This window comes from Microcaecilia unicolor, chromosome 3 (genome assembly GCF_901765095.1).
Source record: "Microcaecilia unicolor chromosome 3, aMicUni1.1, whole genome shotgun sequence".
Taxonomy (NCBI): domain Eukaryota; kingdom Metazoa; phylum Chordata; class Amphibia; order Gymnophiona; family Siphonopidae; genus Microcaecilia; species Microcaecilia unicolor.
The window spans coordinates 175,158,898-175,180,171 of record NC_044033.1 but is presented as its reverse complement, the minus strand read 5'-3'; the positions used below and the strand labels follow the sequence as shown (position 1 = coordinate 175,180,171).

Here is a 21,274-nt window from a genome sequence, read left to right as displayed (position 1 = left end):
CTTAGACGTCATACTGAAAATGCCCCTCCTGGTCAACACAATACATAGTAAAATATTTTCATAAACAGCCTAAGGTATAAGCAAAGATGGAACATATAGATAGATAAAATAGAGTAACAGGAGTAAGAAAATAAAGGACTAATGAAAAGAAACTTGCAAATGAGGTCAGAAAGGTGCTTGAGCATGATCTTAGCTAGTGTAGGAGTGGATAAACATGTCCTGCTATAGGATGTGCAGCCAGTGCCATTTACTTCTTCCGCTAAAAGCCTGGTTGAAGAGCCAAGCTTTCACTTCTTCCTGAAATATAGATAGAATTGTGATCTGAAGGCCTACATAGGGATATACTGATGAATATAATGCATTATGTATTTGGGTCCTATTCCCTTAAGCAATTTAAAAACTCCTCTGGTAGTCTGGAAATCGGTGTAACTTATGCAAGAGAGGAGAAGCATGTTCCCACTTTACTACCCTTAATCAGCTTTGCGGCTATATTTTGAACTAATTGCAGATGGACTAACAGTTTTTAGGGAGGTCCAGGTAGATAATAACAAAATAATCCAAATACTAGAAAATTGTAGCCCACATAATCTGGAAAAGATCTGCTTAAGAAAGAAAAAGTTCATTTTGATTTATGAAACTGATCATCTAAAAACATTGCTGAGTCAAGCAGAGCTCCCAGACTACATACCTTATGCTGGTGTAAAAATACCACTCCATTAACATTTGGGCCAAAGCTGGGAAGAGATTGCCTCTTACCCCTCCCCCTACCCACAAGATAACTGTTTTATCTGAGTAAAAATGTAACAGATTTTCTAACCATCCATTGGCCAAAATCTTTTATACATATTTCAGTTTTAGAGTGGAGCGAACATTCACAAGGAATATAAATCTGGATGTCATCAGCATAAATATAATATTTAAACCCCAGTTTCCTAATAATACCCCATCCCCCCCACCCAACTATCTGCAAAAGACATTAAAAAGAATCAGATTTGATGTAAACCACAGTTGATAGATCATGGTTCGGGGGAAAAAACAGCATCTATCTGGGCTTGTGGCCTCCTGCCAGTTAGAAAATAGGAAAACCATACCAAAAACCCTTTCCCCTTAACACCAAGTCTAAAGAATCAACTTACAGCAGAGTGGAGATATCTGCTTCATTTGGTTTGAGGGGATCTGGTAACCCTAAGGAAGTACTGAGCTTCTATTGAAATCATAGGAGGCCATTGGGCACAGACATCTAGCAGCTGCATTGGTGCTGGAGACGTCTGGTTGTAATGGTGGATAATTTATGTTTCCTTATACCACTGTGCTGATCAACTAATTATTTCTCTTTCAGCATGAGGCTAAGATTCGGTCCCTGACAGAGTATATGCATTCTGTGGAGCTGAAGAAGCGGCAGCTGGAGGAGTCTTATGACAGTCTGAGCGATGAATTGGCCAAATTGCAGGCTCAAGGTGCTGCGTCACTGAGAAAACACACCATTATTTGCAGATATTGCTTTCAACCAGTAGTTCTCAATCTAATCCTTGGGGAAACATCCAGCCAGTCACATTTTCCAGATGTCCATAATGAATATGCATGAGATGGATTTGCATACAGTGGAGGCAGTGAATGCAAATCTATCTCATACATATTCATTGTAGATATCTTTAAAAAGCTGATTGGCTAAGCGTGACCTGAGGATTGGGTTGAGAACCCTTGATTTAAACCCAACAACTGTCTGATAAATCAGTTATAATAATTATCAGGGTTGATATTCAAAGCAATTTAAGTGGCCGGGGCTCGGCTAATTTAGCTAGCCACGGTCATGACCACCGTCAGCTGAATATTGATTGGATAATGTTTACAATACAGTACAATACAATACAATACAATGCAAAACAATAAGTACTTCTACCCCACAAGGTCTCATATGGGTTCTGTGTAGTTTACAAGTTAAAGAAACTGGGTATTCCCAGGACAATTATGTCTGATAGTTGTGTACTGATAGTACGTTATTAAAATAATTTATTACTACTACTACTATTTAACATTTCTAAAGCACTACCAAGGTCGCCTGATCCTTATTAAAAAGATAAGTTTTTAGAGCGCTTCTAAAAGGATTATAATGAGTAATTTTCCTAACACTCAGTAGTAAAGAATTCCACCGGTAGGTGGACTGGAATGAAAACAACCCATTGAATAATGTTTTATAAACTACTCGTTTTGTGCTTAGATATTGTAACAATAGACGAAGCCTATCTGATAGAGCCCTATTCTTATAGGTAGCATTAACAAGGCTTATTTCTATTTATTGAAGTTTTCATATGTTATAAAGAGAACAAACCAGGAATAATAAAGATTAACAATAAAATTATTTATTACATTATTAACCAATGAACAAATGTGCAATGAAAATATTTGAGGCTGTTTCATCTATCTACTCTTCCCCCCTCCCCCCACCTGCCTCCAGACGAGCAGATAGGCACATTTGGAAAAATATGGAAGGCACAGAAACTGAGTTAGTGGAGTACAATACAGTAATTTCAGACTCCAAAACATAGTAAATCAATCAACAAAAACAGTCTATTGCCTATTAAGAATTTGACTATGAGAAACAGCTGTCAAAGCAGAACAAAAAGGTTCCCACACTAATTGAAATCTCTCCCATTGCTGGACATCATCGACATGGACAAATGTATTAGGTGAGACTGCCATTGCAGAAGAGATGGTTGCTCAGAATGCATCCAATGTTGAAGAATGCATTTACGTGCCATCATAGTAGCCTGGCGTAAAACCCTCCCATGCTCTTTCTACTGCTTTGTTCAAACTGATCAAAGAGGAAATCACAGGTCAGAACTAGGTTAATTTTCAAAAAAGCAGAGACATGAAGAAATATGGATTGCCAAAACTGTTGGATTAACGTGTATTGCCAGAACATATGACTTAAAGTAGCTGCTGCTTGGCGACATTTAGGGCAGGTGTCGTCCAATTGTAGGAAGGCCCTATAGGCTCTATAAGGAGTAGAGATGTAGCCTAATGGTTAGTGCAGTGGAGAGTCACTGAGAGGCACATCATAAACAGCTGACTCATCTGCGGGATGAGATCAACAATACTAAGTAGCGGTAGTAGAAATATATAGTGTCAGAAGAGAAATTTGTAATACATTTCTCACAATAGCTCTCTCCTGCTGTAGACTAGACTTAAGAAAGATAGCTTGCACCTCACTTTGTATTCCCCTGCACTGAACAACAGCTAATTTTATCATATCCATATTCACTACTTGACTAAGAAGATATTCATGATGAAGTACATAAGTACATAAGTAGTGCCATACTGGGAAAGACCAAAGGTCCATCTAGCCCAGCATCCTGTCACCGACAGTGGCCAATCCAGGTCAAGGGCACCTGGCACGCTCCCCAAACGTAAAAACATTCCAGACAAGTTATACCTAAAAATGCGGAATTTTTCCAAGTCCATTTAATAGCGGTCTATGGACTTGTCCTTTAGGAATCTATCTAACCCCTTTTTAAACTCCGTCAAGCTAACCGCCCGTACCACGTTCTCCGGCAACGAATTCCAGAGTCTAATTACACGTTGGGTGAAGAAATATTTTCTCCGATTCGTTTTAAATTTACCACACTGTAGCTTCAACTCATGCCCTCTAGTCCTAGTATTTTTGGATAGCGTGAACAGTCGCTTCACATCCACCCGATCCATTCCACTCATTATTTTATACACTTCTATCATATCTCCCCTCAGCCGTCTCTTCTCCAAGCTGAAAAGCCCTAGCCTTCTCAGCCTCTCTTCATAGGAAAGTCGTCCCATCCCCACTATCATTTTCGTCGCCCTTCGCTGTACCTTTTCCAATTCTACTATATCTTTTTTGAGATACGGAGACCAGTACTGAACACAATACTCCAGGTGCGGTCGCACCATGGAGCGATACAACGGCATTATAACATCCGCACACCTGGACTCCATACCCTTCCTAATAACACCCAACATTCTATTCGCTTTCCTAGCCGCAGCAGCACACTGAGCAGAAGGTTTCAGCGTATCATCGACGACGACACCCAGATCCCTTTCTTGATCCGTAACTCCTAACGCGGAACCTTGCAAGACGTAGCTATAATTCGGGTTCCTCTTACCCACATGCATCACTTTGCACTTGTCAACATTGAACTTCATCTGCCACTTGCACGCCCATTCTCCCAGTCTCGCAAGGTCCTCCTGTAATCGTTCACATTCCTCCTGCGACTTGACGACCCTGAATAATTTTGTGTCATCGGCGAATTTAATTACCTCACTAGTTATTCCCATCTCTAGGTCATTTATAAATACATTAAAAAGCAACGGACCCAGCACAGACCCCTGCGGGACCCCACTAATTACCCTCCTCCACTGAGAATACTGGCCACGCAATCCTACTCTCTGCTTCCTATCTTTCAACCAGTTCTTAATCCATAATAATACCCTACCTCCGATTCCATGACTCTGCAATTTCTTCAGGAGTCTTTCGTGCGGCACTTTGTCAAACGCCTTCTGAAAATCCAGATATACAATATCAACCGGCTCCCCATTGTCCACATGTTTGCTTACCCCCTCAAAAAAATGCATTAGATTGGTGAGGCAAGACTTCCCTTCACTAAATCCGTGCTGACTTTGTCTCATCAGTCCATGTTTTTGTATATGCTCTGCAATTTTATTCTTAATAATAGCCTCCACCATCTTGCCCGGCACCGACGTCAGACTCACCGGTCTATAATTTCCCGGATCTCCTCTGGAACCCTTCTTAAAAATCGGAGTAACATTGGCTACCCTCCAGTCTTCCGGTACTACACTCGATTTTAGGGACAGATTGCATATTTCTAACAGTAGCTCCGCAAGTTCATTTTTTAGTTCTATTAATACTCTGGGATGAATACCATCAGGTCCCGGTGATTTACTACTCTTCAGCTTGCTGAACTGACCCATTACATCCTCCAAGGTTACAGAGAATTTGTTTAGTTTCTTCGACTCCCCCGCTTCAAATATTCTTTCCGGCACCGGTGTCCCCCCCAAATCCTCCTCGGTGAAGACATAAAAGAACTTTTATTTGAGCTTCCAGACATAGTGCCTCATTCAACTTTTCAGAGACCTCTTTAGTTAACTGCGTAGAGTTGAACCCATTTACATATTGGCATAATTGCATAATAAGGAATGTAGAGATTTTAGGAAAAGACTAAAGACCTGGCTGTTTATCAACAATCTAAAAGGGCGGGGTGGCCTGTTTTGATTATTTATGTATAACATTTTATACTGTGAATTTTGAGGCTATGACCATTTGTTTGTAATGTTTATACTATAAACTACAAAGTTGGGTTTCAAAGATTATATATGTAATTTTCTTTGAAATTTTCTTTTGAATGTGAAGCAAGACATTAAGAGCCTCTTCCCATGTGGCAATGCCGACAGAGCCCATTACCGCATTGGGAGCTGCTAGTATGGCTTGGTAAAAGAGGCCCTAAATAAACTAACTAAATTAATAATAAAAATAATACATGTCATATGCTTTTAATAACCTAAGGCATAGAGCGAGGCCAGTGATTATCATTATTCTTATAGCTACTACTAACTTTTTCAGAAACGGTGCATGAAGTGGCCATGAAGGACAAGGAGCAGGACACACAGGAGGCTGAAGAGATGAAGGTGAGGAAGGAGGGGGAGTCAGCGGGAGGATGGGAGCAGGATACGCAGGAGACTGAAGAATGAAGGTGAGGAAGGATGGGTAAGTCAGTGGGAGGATGGGAGCAGAACACAGGAGGCTAAAGAGATGAAGATGAGGAAGGAGGGGGAATCAGTGGGAGGATGGGAGCAGGACATGCAGGAGGCTGAAGAAGGTGAGGAAGGAGGGGGAGTCAATGGGAGGATTGGAGCAGGACATGCAGGAAGCTGAAGAATGAAGGTGAGGAAGGAAGGGGAGCTGGTAGGCTTGAGAGAGGGAACGCAATGGGAATAGGATATGACAAATTGAAGGATAGGATGAAAATGGATGGTGGTGGAAGAGAGAGTAGCAGAAGGATGATGAGACATGAAAGAAGTTGACAAGGTGAAGATGTGAAGATATGGGAGAGGAATTTGGGGGCTGTGTTCAGGAAATGCAGGATGATGAAGAGGTGAAGCTGAGGTAGCGAGGCAGAGAGGAGTGCAGGGCATGAAGAGGTTGATGAAGTGAAGGTAAGGATGTAGAGGCATGGAGGCAGCTGGGGAAGGGAAGACAGTAAAATATAAAGGAGACTGATGAAGAGGGGAAAGAGAGAAGGAAGAACCAGGAGGACAGTTGGACTAGCTAGGAGCTAATAAGATGAAAGGGTGGACTGGGAGGGAAAAGGAAAGCACAGTAGAAGGGCAGCGTGCATTTCACCAATATGTATTCTCCACAGAAGGCGCTGGAGTTGCAGATGGAGAGTCACCGGGAAGCACATCACAAGCAGCTGGCCCGTCTGCGGGATGAGATCAATGAGAAGCAGAAGATCATTGATGAGCTGAAGGAGTAAGCATACATGCAAATCCCTCAGCTTACGATGGAGGCAGTGTGCAGTTCCATACCTCCATTACTTTGTGCTTGAGACTGTATGATTGCGCTGTGATTTCCTCTAAAAATCAGTGAGCTTACAAAGAGACTGGGGTTAAAAGACTTATTTAATTTCACTTTGTTTAAATAAGGGTGGCAAATGCTGGCAGTTAGATCAGTCTTGAAGAAAAAGATTTCTACACAAGTTGTGATAATTTTTGGGTCTGGGTGTTGGTTTTATTTTTTTATTTATGTATTTATAATATTTAATATAACTTTCTTTTCAATTGATACAATCGGAGTGGTTTATTCACTTTACTGGGCCACAATAAGAATTATCCAAAGATGATGATGTACAAGAGCTATCTGAGACCACACAAGTCCCTTCTGCAGATGGGTTACATCTTTGGATAATTCTTAAGGATAACAACACTTCTATTTGCAATATAGATAGTCCTTTTGTAACTTAGCATAATAGCTTCCTGATGAGATCCAGATGGGAAGTTTTAAGGAAAGGAGCCAGTATTAAGGACTCTTCCGAAAGCTATGTTGAACGTGGTAAGGAGGATGCTTATGTAAGATAGCTGTCTGCTGTGAACAAAAAGGGAAGCAGGGGAATCACCTGCAAAGGGCATCATGCATGACATGGTGCACTCATGCTGCCCTCCCCTGGTAAGGAGAGTGGCTGTGCATAGTGGGACCTGATAAGAGCCAGAATGTAAATAATAATCAGAATAGCCATGCTTGATGGCCCCCTGAAGGTAAGTGGATAGGGAATAGAAAAGAGAGTGACCATACAAGATTGTTCCTCCATGGGAGAGAGGAAAGACACCCCTTGTAAATTCTTCTGTTGTTTTGCCTTCCACAGCCTAAACCAGAAACTGCATCTGGAGCTGGAGAAGCTCCGTGCGGACTATGAAAAGCTGAAGAGTGAAGAACAAGAGAAGAACGTCAAACTGCAGGAGCTGACGTGAGTCTTGCATCATTTGGTGGGGAAAGAACCCAGCCCTATGTAATCCTGCTTGGACTATGCAAAGTGGCTTCCCCCAACCTTATCTCCCATTCTGCCATAGTCTTATGCTGTAAAGGACATAGATGTGTCATAAATATCCAGTGCACAAGTCCACATGGCTCACGTGGCCATTAGAAAACAGGAACTTGCTACTATTTGGATTTCTGTCAGGTGTTTGTGACCTGGATTGGCCACTGTTGGAAACAGGATACTGGGCTTGCTGGACCTTTGGTCTGTCCCAGTATGGCTACTCTTATGTTATTATGAACTTAATGACTTGCTGTAGAGACCCATTTATTGATTCTTGATTTGAAAAAAAAAAACAGTGCAAACTAATGTTTTAAAATATCTTTAATGCTATGTGAATTCTATGTTCTAGCAGTGATAAAATCATTGTTGATGGGAATTATTAGGTAATTGCTTTTGGGGTATTGCTAGCTGCCTTTGCTTTCATTTCATGGCATGTATTGGCACATATCATTGTCTCACAACAGCATCCTTTGCCATGGATAATCTTGGTGAAATCAAGGGTAGGCAACTTGGGTCCTGGAATACCAAAATCCAGTCAGGTTTTCAGTCTAGCTGCAATGAATATGAATGAGGCAGTGCATACAAATTTATCTCATATGTGTGGAGATTTTGAAGCTCTGACTAGCTTGTAGCACTTTAGACTAGAATTGTTCTCTCATGGATTAAATATTGGCATGCAGGCAAAGTGCCAGCCTAACATATATTATAAGAGGAATTCAGTTGATGCTGTATGAAAGCTGCACTAGCTTTGCCTAACAAGGCAACTTTTGGTCGCAGTGCTTGAGTTGTAACTAACCAGGCCAGCTATGCTAAAGGTCTAATTTACTGAGCTTTTTCCCATAGACAAGAGTCAGAGAATATCCTTCCTGATTCAGACCCTAAATTTTACTTCATAAATATTATAAAATGTCAAATCAGTGCATAATTTCCATTCTAACAATGGTAAATCATTTCTGCAGCCTGAGTTGGTAAGGATTAGCCAGAGCACACTGCTGCATCTTAACAGATCATCAGATCCTGCTTTTTGGCTCTTAGGCACGTCTGTGCTGTCAGATCATTTCTAGCACTTAATGATCTTCAAGTACTTGTTCATGCCTTGACCCTTAATAGACATGATTATTATAATGTACTGTAGAATGGGATTAGGTTGTCTGTTCTGATGCGTCTTCATACTATTTCAAATACAGCTGTCAGCCCTGCCTTATGATGCTCGGATATTTGACAATGCTACCCCGCTTCTTATCGATCAACATTGACTCCCAGTGGTAGAATGGGTTACATTTACACTCCTAACCCTCTCACACATAGTAACATAGTAGATGACGGCAGAAAAAGACCTGCACGGTCCATCCAGTCTGCCCAACAAGACAAACTTATATGTGCTAGTTTTTGTGTATATCTTACCTTGATTTGTAACTGTCATTTTCAGGGCACTAGTTACTCTATGCCACTCTGCTGGGCCAATTTGCTTACTCCATATTGCCCTCATTAATGGGTGATTCTCACCCTTATTTTCGAAAGTGATGAGCGCCCATATTTCGACCCAAATCGGGAGATGGGCGCTCATCTCGCAAAGGCGCCCAAATTGGTATAATCGAAAGCTGATTTTGGGCGTCTTCAACTGCACTCCGTCGCGGGAACGAACAAAGTTGATGGGCGTCCATCCTTTTTTTCGATAATACGGTTTGTGCTGGGCAAATGCATCGGATTTGTGCGGATTTGAGCTGGGCGGTATCGTTTTTCAGCAATAATGGAAACCGAAGGCACCCAGCTCAAAAACGAACAAATCCAAGGCATTTGGTCATGGGAGGGGCCATAATTTGTAGTGCACTGGTCCCCCTCACATGCCAGGACACCAACCGGGCACCCTAGGGGGGCACTTGTAAGAATTAAAAAAAAAAAAAGTAAAATACCTCCCAAGTCCATAGCTCCCTTCCTTTGGGTGCTGAGCCCCCCAAATCCTCCCCCCCCCCAAACCCACTGCCCACAACTCTACACCATTATCATAGCCCTTATGGCTGAAGGGGGGCACCTACATGTGGGTAGAGTGGGTTTTGGGGGCGGTTTGGAGGGCTCCCATTTACCAGCACAAGTGTAACAGGTAGGGGGGATGGGCCTGGGTCCACCTGGGTGAAGTCCACTGCACCCACTAACAACTGCTCCAGGGACCTGCATACTGCTGTCAGGGAGCTGGGTATGGCATTTGAGGGTGGCATACAGGCTGGAAAATAAAGTTGTTAAAGTTGTTTTTTTTTGGTGGGAGGGGGTTAGTGACAACTGAGGGAGTCAGGGGTGGTGATCCCCGATTCCCTCCGGTGGTCATCTGGTCATTTAGGGCACTTTTTTGGGACTTGTTTGTGAAAAAAAAGGGTCCAAAAAAAGTGACCCAAATTCGCCTTTGTTTTTTTGATTATCGGCCGAGGGCGCCCATCTCTCCTCAGCCGATAAACACGCCCCAGTCCCGCCTTCACCATGCCTCCGACACCCCCCCATCAACTTTGTTCGTTCCTGCTACGGAGTGCAGTTGAAGACGCCCAAAATCGGCTTTCGATTATACCAATTTGGGCGCCTTTGCGAGATGGGCGCCCATCTCCCGATTTGGGTCGAAATCTGGGTGCCCATCACTTTCGAAAATAAGGCCGATAGTATGCTACATTACAACATCAATACAATACGCATAAAACATTTTAATAGACAGCATAGGGTGTAAGTAAAGATGGCAGTAATAAAATAAGGTGACTAAAGAAAGTTGCATGTGAGGTCAGAAAGGTGATTGAATATTATCTTAGCTAGGGCAGGAGTGGATAAACATGTGCTGCTATCAGTGCATCTTTTCTAGCAAAAAAAGTGCCGGTACTCAAATGCAGGGTTGCCAGGTACCCGGTCCCCAAACCCGCCCAAAAAGTTCACACCCCCACCCCGCCGTCATCAACCCCGCCCCTGCCCTCATCAACCCCGCCCCCGCCGTCATCGACCCCGCCTCTTTTGTCATCGGCCCCGTCACCTCTGTCGGCCCCGCCTCCTCCATCACCAGCCCCGCCTCCTCCATCATCAGTCCCACCCAAAACATCATCAGCCCCGCCCAAAACGTCATCTAACCCCGCCCAAAATGTCACTAGCCCCGCCCCCACGGCCCAAAAAAACCGCACAAAAACCGCAGAAAAAAAACAAAAACAAGCCCCACAAAACGCGACCTGCAGCGGGCAAATATTTCCCGCAGTGGGTCGCGGAAAACCGCCCAATTGGGCGGGAAAACCGCCCACCTGGCAACCACGCTCAAATGCTAGGCCACCCTTCACGGGTGGGGTGATCACTGAGGGATCCACCCCACAATAGCCAGGCCCCCTGCAACCAGTCACAGAACCTATGACAAGGCACAATTGGTGTGTAGAGCCTGAGCTCTTTCATTAAAACTTGGGGTCCTTGGGTCAATTTTAGCAGACAATGGAAAAGGTGCTGGTACTCAGTACCTCTACAAAAAAAGCCCTGCCTGCTATAGTATGTGCTGCTAGTGTCACTCCTTGTGTGTATGACTAGCAAGTTAGTTACTTCTTCCATTAAAGGCCTAGGTGAAGAGTCAAGCTTTCACCTGCTTCCTGAAGTAGTAGAGACAGTCTTTTGTTAAGCAAAACTTTTCAGGGAGTGCATTCCAGAGTGTAGGGGCTACTCCAGAGATGGCTTGCTAACAGGTATCACATTGCATGATGTCCTTTGGAGAGGGTGTGGTTAAGGATACTCCTTGGGAGGACCTTAGTGACCTTGGAGGTGTGTACAGGGAGATACTGTTCCACAAGTAAGTACTTTGGACCATTTCCTTTAAGGGCCTTGAAGATCAGACAGAGAGTTTTAAATTTAACCTTGTATTGTACTGATAGCCAGTGAAGTTTTTGCAAAAATAGTGTGATGTGATCATGTTTACAGGGCTGACAGAAAGTGAAATAATTTCTATTTTGACTGGGTTTTCTTTTTCTATACCACAGATTTCTTCACGAAAGGCATGAGCAGTCTAAGCAGGATCTTAAAGGCCTGGAGGAGACAGTGGTAAGTGTCCCTTAAGGGAGTCACAAGGTGTAGTTCCTTCTTGTGGTCCTTACTGCAGGTTTGTGGAGGGAACCTTTACTTTCCCATAAACGTTGGCTTTGATTATCTCCCTAGTTTGCCTTCTTCGGCTATTCCACAATGGGAGCAAGGTCGATAACAGGGGATAAGTGTACCAGCTTGTTATCAGTCACAAACACAACTGTGGGCCAGAAATCAAAAGTATGGGAGTCATTTGTGCCCCTTCACCCTCCGAACAATGAAAAAGGATGGTGTCATCAAAGGGCAGCAATAGATATGAGGTTCACTGTTCATTGCTCCTTCCTCTAATTAGAAGTGATCACACAAAGGCTTTATCATTCTTTCTTCTTCCTAGTCATCATTCCTTCTTCTTCCCAGTCATCTATATTAAGGATGCCATGTATAGCCTCTGTTTTTAGTGTTCTGATCTGGATCTCCTCAAAGTTACATAAAGTCTGTCTCTAAATCTCATCAAGTACCTAACATGCATGGGCTGTCATTGTGTGTGGGCCTTTCTCCTTACTCCTTCCTATCAAATGCTCTCTTCTTTCTCTTTCCCATTCAGCTTATCAGGGAGACACTGTGCACTTTAAACATTTCCCTTGTGTGAAAGTTATATATATATAAAAAAGCTGTGCCATTATCTTTTCCTTATCAAGCAGTTTCAATATGGTGCTCTTTACCTAGGAAACTTGGGACAATTTCTTCATATTTGCTATTCTGAAAGCATTTAAAAGCACATCTGTTTGAAAAATTGTTATATTAGGTTACAATTGAAGGCTTTTTCTTTTATACTTTTCTTATTCTGGGATTCTGTAAGATTGTATTTGAATCTTATGTAATCCGCTTTGAACCTGTATATGGGAGTTGGCGGATTATAAGTACCATTGCCATTACCTTTCATTCTATCTCATATATTGTATAAGTACAACAGTGGCCTGTAGTTGCAAAGAGATAATGGCACATCTCCCTTCTTCCACATCCAATGTTGTTCTTAGTTTACTGTCTTGGTGGTATGGTAATACTTGGATCTCCAAGATTTGTGGGCATCTGGGGATGCTATTTTGTCAGCAGTTTTTTTTCTCTCCCTCATGTAGGCCCGTGAACTCCAGACCCTCCACAACCTTAGGAAGCTTTTTGTTCAAGACGTCACGAGTCGAGTTAAAAAAGTAAGTGTGGATGTTGATGGTGACTCTCTCCTTTCTACCTGGTCCATCTTAGTGCAGCTGTAGGAATTTCATGGGACTTCTCCCCTTTTTCTGGAGGTTGGAAGGAGAAGATGGGGTCAAGACATGGAACCAGCCTCATGACTGACATCATTTAACCAATATTTCAGGGGTGGAGAAACATGGCCTCAGTGTTTTTCCCATAAAGTTGGCATAATAAATTATGCAGAGCATTCCAAACAACCATACCTAAGGCCTAGAGAACCACAGACTGAGAACCATTACCATAAAGACAAACAAAGCTTGTATAAAAGGCTTGAGGAAGTTAACCCTTCCCTAATATACTTTGCCTGAAGCAGGTCAGAGACAGCCCAAGAGCATTGACCCACAGTGGAGTGAGTGTGTAGCATTTCAACCCCAGTGCTTCTATGACTTGAGGAAAAGAGGGACAGATGGTGGGTGGTGCAATGCTGGATAGGAACAGTAGCAGCAGCAGTAGTTGCCAGTATCTTCTGAATACCCCCTCAATGCTGTGCCTCCCCTCCCAGAAGCATGGCTAATGACATTATTGCCAACAGAAACATGGAAGCAGCTGCTGCATCACTGCAGTGACAGAAAATGGAAGTGGAGGGGGCCAAATATGAGAAGGCAGCATCAGGGTTGTTGTTGATGCTGCTGTGCCAGTTTCTTGTTCCACATCTTGTATGGGGAAAACACAAAATGCTACTCTATGGTTATCCTTGATGCTATGCATATCAGGTGTATATACCTGATGCCAGAGTGTCTGGATCAACCAGCTGGTTGGCAGTATATCAGTAATATTTTTCAGACTTGCAGGGTGGATGTGCTGACCTCTTATGTTTCAAGATATGCACAGTGCTGAGTGAGTTTGTGAGCCCTCTAGGATGGCCTGTATTTTGGCACAATTTATACTCAAAATATGATTATATCCTAATTTAAACACTGATAAGAAAGAAAGAAAGAAAGAAAGAAAGAAAGAAAGAAAGAAAGAAAGAAAGAAAGATAACCTCATTGAATAAAGAACATAAGTTGTAAAAATTGCCATACTGAATCAGACTGAAGGTCCATCTAATCCAGTATCCTGCTTCCAACAGTGGCTAATCCAGGTCACAGGTACCAGACGGAATCCCAAATAGTAGCAAGATTCCATGCTACCTATTTCATGGACAGCAGTGGCTTTCCCCATTTCTATCTTAACAGCAGTTTATAGACTTTTCCTCTAGGAACTTGTCCAAATCTTTTTAAAACCCAGATATGCTATCTGCTTTTACCACATTCTCTGGCAATGAGTTCCAGAGCTTAACTATTTGAGTGGAAAAATATTTCCTCCTATTTGTTTTAAAGCTATTACCATATAATTTCATGGAGTATCCTGTAGTCTTTGTACTTTTTGAAAAAGTAAACTATCAGGCAAAAAGGATATAGTTTGATTATTGTTTCAAGAATAAGTATCTTTGTGTGAAAAAGTGAAGCCTTTGCTCAGAAACTGGTGCCGCCTCTTTGAACAGCAATATGTTCAACTAAACATTTCCTGTAAATGTTGATCATTACCCTTTGGGACCATTCATCTTTACAGAATTGTTTCAACTTTGTGGCACTTGAGAGCTTCCTTGCCATGACATTTCAAAAGATCAGATAATAAGTTGGCCAATCACAATATGACACCTCCTGTTTTTAACAATTCTATATCAGATTTACTTGAATCTTTGAGGTCATCGTCTTGTTACATGACCCACTTTTAGCTCATGAGAGATGGCCTGACATTCTGCTCCTCAGAAGGTGTTGAGAATGGATGCATCCAACCTGAGTTGGGGAGCTCATGTAGATGGGATTCACACTCAGGGCCAGTGGCCCATTCAGGAGGTTCAGTTCCACATCAATCTCCTCAAGTTCCGGGCCATTTTGAATGCTCTAAAGGCTTGCAGAGATCGACTCCAGAACCAAATTGTTCTCATTCAAACAGACAAACAGGTTGTGATGTTCTATGTCAACAAGCAGGGGAGTACAGATTCCTACCCTTGTGTCAGGAAACGGTCAGCATGTGACAGTGGTCTCTGCTTCATGGTATGAACCTCTGTGCCACTTACATTTCTGGCAAGAACAACTGCCTGGCGGACAAACTGAGGAGCATATTGCAACCGCACGAGCAGTCTGTTAACATGGGCGTAGTCTGGAAGATTTTCCGAGAATGGGACACCCCAGTGGCATAGCCTGCCAGACAGCCAATTTTTGGTAGACACAAAATTTTCTCTCTGCCGAGAGGAAGTGACATCAGCAGCACGAATGGCTGCTTGAAACGGGAGCTCCTCAGCAACTTGTCGAGGCAATAGCAAACGAGCGGGACTAACGACCCACACCCCAGCGAATTCACAAGAGAACAAGGGGGGAATACGAGGAGAAAGCCCGGATGGCGTCGGGGGCTGCCAAATCGGCCGATTTGCAAGCATACGGCTTCAAATGCAGGGAGCTGAAATCGGGCCTCCCGCAAGATGGCGAGAACACGCGCCTGACTGGAACGCAACAAGGGAGCCAAGAAGTAGCAGAACTAATGGGTGGCGACCTGGAGACTATACCTCAGCAGGAAGTTTGGGCAAAACTCTGCACGTGGTTCCAGGAGATACGAACGGACTTAAAAGATTTAAAAGAGGTGCGTCAAGATATAGCCGCCCTCGGGGCGGAACTTAGAGGTGAGATGGTGGAGCTGGGCACTCGTGTAGCGGAGGTGGAGTCGGGCCTAGAGGAAAACGCGGAGGCAGTCCAGGCGCTGGAGCAGCGGGCACGAGGTCAGCGTGAGGACACCCAATTTCTACTGGACAAAGTAGAGGACCTCGAAAACAGAAGCAGGCGCTCCAATATCCGGATTCGGGGTGTCCCGGAACTCCCGGAGTACATGAACTGTGAACAGGTAGTCCAGCGTATAGCAGCCCAGTTCTTGTCGACGCTGGAGGAACAGCGAGACCCAACTGCTATCTTGATTGAGAGGGCACATAGAGCGCTGGGAGGACGGAATAAGAATGCACCTAAGGACATAGTGGCCTGCTTCAAGGACTATAAAACAAAAGAAGAAATAATGAAGAAGGCGAGAGAAGCAGAGCCTGTGGAATGGGACAGTTATCCCATAGAGCTGTATCATGATCTGTCGACCACCACGCTCAAAAGGCGGAGCGAACTTAGACCGCTGACTGCCCAACTTAGAGACGAAGGGATCCGGTATAAATGGCAGCATCCTTTTGCCCTGCTGTTCTACAAGGATGGTAAGCAATGTAGAGTGGTGTCGCTGGAAGAGGCCCAAGCATATCTGGCGCAGGAAGAACCAGCTGCAGAGAGCGAGCATTCCCAGATAGCAGATCGCCCAAGGAAAGTCAGGCCGAAATGGCAGCGAGTCACGCAGGGCAAGGGAAGACTGCGCCGGCAAGTCTCGGAGAAGAAACTGACACAGTCTGCAGACAAGGGATGAGACTGGATTGAGCTGCTGGGAGAAGCAGATGCAATTTTATGCTGAGTTCGCTTTGCATGCAGGATGAGAAGTTGTGTGTCGTTTTGTTAAGACTGATAGCTAGTTGCTGAAGATTAGACAAGACTTCCTCTATATGGACATGCCATGTATGGGTAACAGGGTATGTCATGATTGGAGGAGGGGGAAGGTAGGGAGGGGGGTGGCGGGAGGGATGGGAAGGGAAAGGGCACTAGGGGGGGGATTTGAATAGCGAGACAGAAACAGACAGTTATGACTGTATGCACATGTGTAACACTTAATGTGAGAGGCCTTAATACCCCCCAGAAACGCAGGCAGGTTTTTAGAGAAGTCATATGCTTAAAAGCGGATGTGGTGTTTATTCAAGAAACTCACCTAAAACGTAATCATGAACATTTGATGCGCCATAGACAATACCCCATAGTACATGGAGCATCTAGCTTAGATAATAAGAAAACAAAGGGGGTGCTTATAGCCTTTTCAAGCTCTCTTCCCTGGGAGGTCCATAAAGTATTAAAGGATAAAGCGGGCAGATACGTGATAGTGGTGGTATCCCTTTACAACACGTACTATACTATGGTTTGTGCATATGCACCTAATGAGGGACAGGGTATATTTCTGGAGGAGCTAGAGGGGCTTTTGCAGAGATCTGCCAAGGGCCATTTGCTCGTGGGTGGGGATTTAAATTTAACGATGGACCCAGTGGTGGATAATTCGGGGGGAACAGTAGCATACGCAAAAAGGGAGCGAGTAGCGCTGAAGGGATGGATGGCACGGTGGGGACTGATAGACCTCTGGAGAGAGTATCACGGGTCAGAAAGGAATTATACTTACTTCTCCCCCAAGTACAACACATACTCTAGGATAGATTATTGGCTGGGGGACGGTCTGATACGGGAAAAAATGATGGAGGTGGTTATTGAGCCTAGAACCTGGTCAGACCATTCCCCTGTGGTGCTGACTATGAAGATAAATGAAGGGGGTAAACAGTGGAGGCAATGGCGCTTGAATGAGGCGATTTTATTAGATCCACAGAATATATCTGCAATTGAAAAATACATTGAGGAGTATCTCCAGTTTAATGATACGGGAGAGGTGCACCCAGTGAGCCTATGGGAGGGATTTAAAGCAGTTCTACGGGGACAATTAATAGCACTTAAGGCACATTTGGACAGGACGAGGGTAGAGCGGGAAACCTCCCTTAGGATGGAGTTGGCAGAAATGGAGAGATCGCATAAAGCAGACCCGACTGATAGTATAAAGGCAGGAGAGCTACATAATCTTAGAGCCCAACTTAATGACCTACAAATGGCAGAGATCGCGATGCAACTACAACAAACGCGACAAGAGCACTTTGAATTTGGGAATAGAGCCAGTAGGATGCTCGCGCTAAATCTTAAAAAGCAGGCCCAGCGTAACGCCATCTCGAGTATAAAGAATGAGTCGGGGGAACAATATACCCAAACAGAGAAAATAAAGGAAGTGTTCTGGGAATTTTATACACGACTGTATCAGTCGGAACGGGTGGTATCGTCAGAGGAAGTAGCCCACTATTTACAGGGGATGGAGTTCCCGAGGGTGTCCAGGGGGGAGCTGGAGGCATTATCGAACCCCGTGACCCTGGAGGATATAGAGAAGGCAATCGCAGACCTCCCTAATAATAAAGCCCCGGGCCCAGATGGATTCCCCATTCGGTTCTATAAATTATTCTCCAAGTGGATAGCGCCCCTATTGCTGAGAGTAATTGCCTCTTTTGATGAAGCTCAGGATCTTCCGAGCTCCTGGAGAATGGCAGAGATAGTCGTGATATTAAAGCCGGGGAAAGATCCATTGCAGTGTGGGTCGTATCGACCGATATCACTGCTAAATACAGACTATAAGATTTTCACCAAAATTTTGGCTAAGAGGCTGCAGGGGATGATGCCCTCCCTGGTTCAGGAGGACCAAGCGGGCTTTATCGCCGGACGTCAAACTTTCGACAACATCCGCTGCCTATTACACATTATTCAGCAAGTTAGGGACGAGGAAGTACCGGTGCTTCTGCTCTCGGTCGACGCAGAGAAGGCGTTCGACCGAGTGGAATGGCCCTTTTTGTTCGCAGTGTTAAAGCAGATAGGGATAGGAGGCAAGTTTTTGAAGTGGCTCCGACTACTATATACTAGGCCAATGGCAGCGATTAAGATTAATGGTTCACTTTCTAAACCTTTGGACCTGGGAAGGGGCACAAGGCAGGGATGTGCGATCTCTCCATTACTATTTGCACTCTCAATCGAACCATTGGCCAAGAGAATCCGAGAGCATGGGGAAATAAAAGGGGTGGTAAGGGGTAAGCGAGAACACAAAATCATGCTCTTTGCAGATGATATCTTGTTGACCTTAGCGCATCCTCGGCAGTCTTTAAAGCGAGTAATAGAGGTTATGACACAGTACGGGCAATTGTCTGGTTTCAAAATTAATATCAATAAATCAGAAATACTTAACCTTACAACACCAGTGCAGGAGGCTAAGGTGCTACAGAGGGCGTACCCTTTTGTGTGGGCCGAGAAATCTATTCAGTATCTCGGCATTCAGGTTACTGATAGGATAGAGACTATGTTCCAGGGGAACTACCCTAGAAAGCTGAAGGAGCTGTTTGAAGAATTAGACAGATGGGAAGGCATGACATTGTCATGGATGGGGAGAGTGCATGCTATAAAAATGATGTTATTGCCCAAGTTATTATATCTATTTTTGGCTCTCCCAATACCGATCCCGCGCTCCTTTTTTCAACAGCTGAATAGGAAACTGTTTGCATACATATGGCGGAAGAGGCCGCCGAGGGTGCGCAGGTCGATGATGTTTCAAACACCGTCCAGGGGAGGTATGGGAGTCCCAGATTTCCTCCTCTATTATCAAGCAGCACAGTTGCGGGTTTTGGCCAATTGGTACCCGGAAAACAACAAAAAGTGGTTACACTGGGAGAGAGCATGGCTAGGTACGCGATATCTGGGAAATATTCTCTGGTCTCCGGAGAGTGATATAAGAGCTGTAATCCGCAGGGTCCCGGTGGGCTTAAATCATTTATTGACAACCTGGCTACAGGTGAGAAGGAAGGTGTTCCCGGATAGAAAGTATTTCTTGCAAATGGCTATCTGTAGAGCTCCAGGGTTCCCACTGGGAGAGTCTGAGAAAGCCTACCAGGACTGGGCACGCAAAGGGCTTTATAGGTTGGGGCAGGTGTGGGAACAGGGGTCGATAAAGGAGTTTGTTGAACTGCAGGAAGAGTATGGCCTAGAGGAGCGCGACTTGGTGTTTTACCACTGTTTAAGAAACTTCCTACGCCGGCGCGCAGGGGAGGAATTGGATCTGGTGGAAACAGGATTAGAGAGAGCAATTAGAGAGGGAGGGGGGAAAGGAAGTGTAACTAGACTATACAGGGCATTGCTCTTGCTTGTATCCCCGCAGGATTATTATGTTCATAGGTGGGAACAGGAGCTGCATAGGACCTTCCGTTCGGGTGACTGGATGCATATCTTTAGATCTTTGTTGAAACCCTCAATCGCACAACCACTAATTGAAAATGGGTATAAAATTTTATACTGGTGGTACTACACGCCGGTAAGGCTTAAACGGATATACCCGAGCCTGTCAGCGGAGTGTTGGCGAGAGTGTGGGTCACAAGGGACATTCATGCATATATGGTGGGATTGTCCAAAGGTGAGAGAGTACTGGGCACGGGTGTTGCAAATGGTTTATACGACTCTTAAGATACAATACCCAGTCCGAGTAGAATATTGCCTGCTACATCTTAGACCCCCGAAAGTGAAGGCCCACTTGCACAAATTGGCCGTGCAATACTTTGTAGCAGCAAAAATTGCAATAGCTCGGGCCTGGAAACAGAAAAACACACCATCATTACAGCTGGTGGCACGAAAGGTGGATTTCATATATCAGATGTCAAAATTAACAGCTATGAGAAGGGGGCAGGTTGCATTGTTTCTAAAAATTTGGCAACCATATGAGCTTAGAAGGGAAGAGCTGTTATCTTCCCCGTAGTGCCTGAGGGAGGGAGGAATGGGAGTGGGTGGGTAGGGGATATATGTTTGAGTGACTAAAACAATGTTCAGTTAAGCTTTGGAAAGATGTATGATGAGCTATGGCTATGGTTTGTTTTGTATTTAAAATTTCAATAAAAATATCATTAAAAAAAAAAAAATTTTCTCTCTGCCCTTGCCCCTTCTTCCCCCCACTCTAAACCAGTGGCGTAGCCAGACTGCCAATTTTGGATGGGCCTGAACCTAAAGTGGGTGGGCACAAATTTTTCTCTCTACCCCCCTCCCCCAGCAACCTTTAGTCACACTAATCAGATGCATTTGTCACACAAGGGTAAAGTGCTGCTTTTCAGTGCATCAGGTTTCAGAAAATAAATTTAATAGGCTAACATCCTTTTCAATGAGCTTTCAGAGGCCAAAACCTCCTGCCTCAGGTCAGTATAATGCTGCTATGGTATCCTCTCCTGACCTGAGGAAGGAAGTATTGGTCTCTGAAACTTGATTAACACAGGTACCATATTACTTTATCCTAAATTAAAAATAAAATTATTTTACCTTTATTGTATGGCCATTACTTTTTCTCATTGCTCCCATTTACTTTTTCTCATTGCTCCGATTCTGCTTTCCTTCATTTTCGCTTAACTCTTCTGCTGGGGTTTCCTGGCCACTTGTCATTTTTCTCTCCTTTTTCTTTGCTTTCTTCAATATTTTTCTGCCTCTCTCTCTCTCTCTGTTCAGATTTAATTCATTCTTACTATCCATTCTTTAATTTCCTTCTTTTTACTTCATCTACCTATGGCTTTTCATCTTTTTCTCACCTCCCCATGCCCTTTCCTCTTATTCTCCAGTCTTTCACTACTCCCCTTTTCCATCCAGCAGCTCCCCTCTTTCTCTCCCCTTCCATCCAGTGTCTCCTCTTTCTTTCTTTCTTTTTCTCCCTCC

General features: G+C 44.0%; 1 protein-coding gene across 2 annotated transcripts in view; it reads left to right on the top strand.

Annotated features, from left to right (window-relative positions):
* KIF5A (kinesin family member 5A) overlaps positions 1 to 21,274 on the top strand; it is a 165,338-nt gene that overhangs the window by 85,317 nt on the left and 58,747 nt on the right. For both annotated transcript variants that reach the window (XM_030195222.1, XM_030195221.1), the window contains 6 exons: positions 1,340 to 1,457; positions 5,609 to 5,673; positions 6,408 to 6,517; positions 7,407 to 7,508; positions 11,561 to 11,621; positions 12,737 to 12,808. In XM_030195222.1, coding sequence (XP_030051082.1) covers positions 1,340 to 1,457; positions 5,609 to 5,673; positions 6,408 to 6,517; positions 7,407 to 7,508; positions 11,561 to 11,621; positions 12,737 to 12,808 — 528 coding nt within the window. The remainder of the gene's footprint in view (positions 1 to 1,339; positions 1,458 to 5,608; positions 5,674 to 6,407; positions 6,518 to 7,406; positions 7,509 to 11,560; positions 11,622 to 12,736; positions 12,809 to 21,274) is intronic.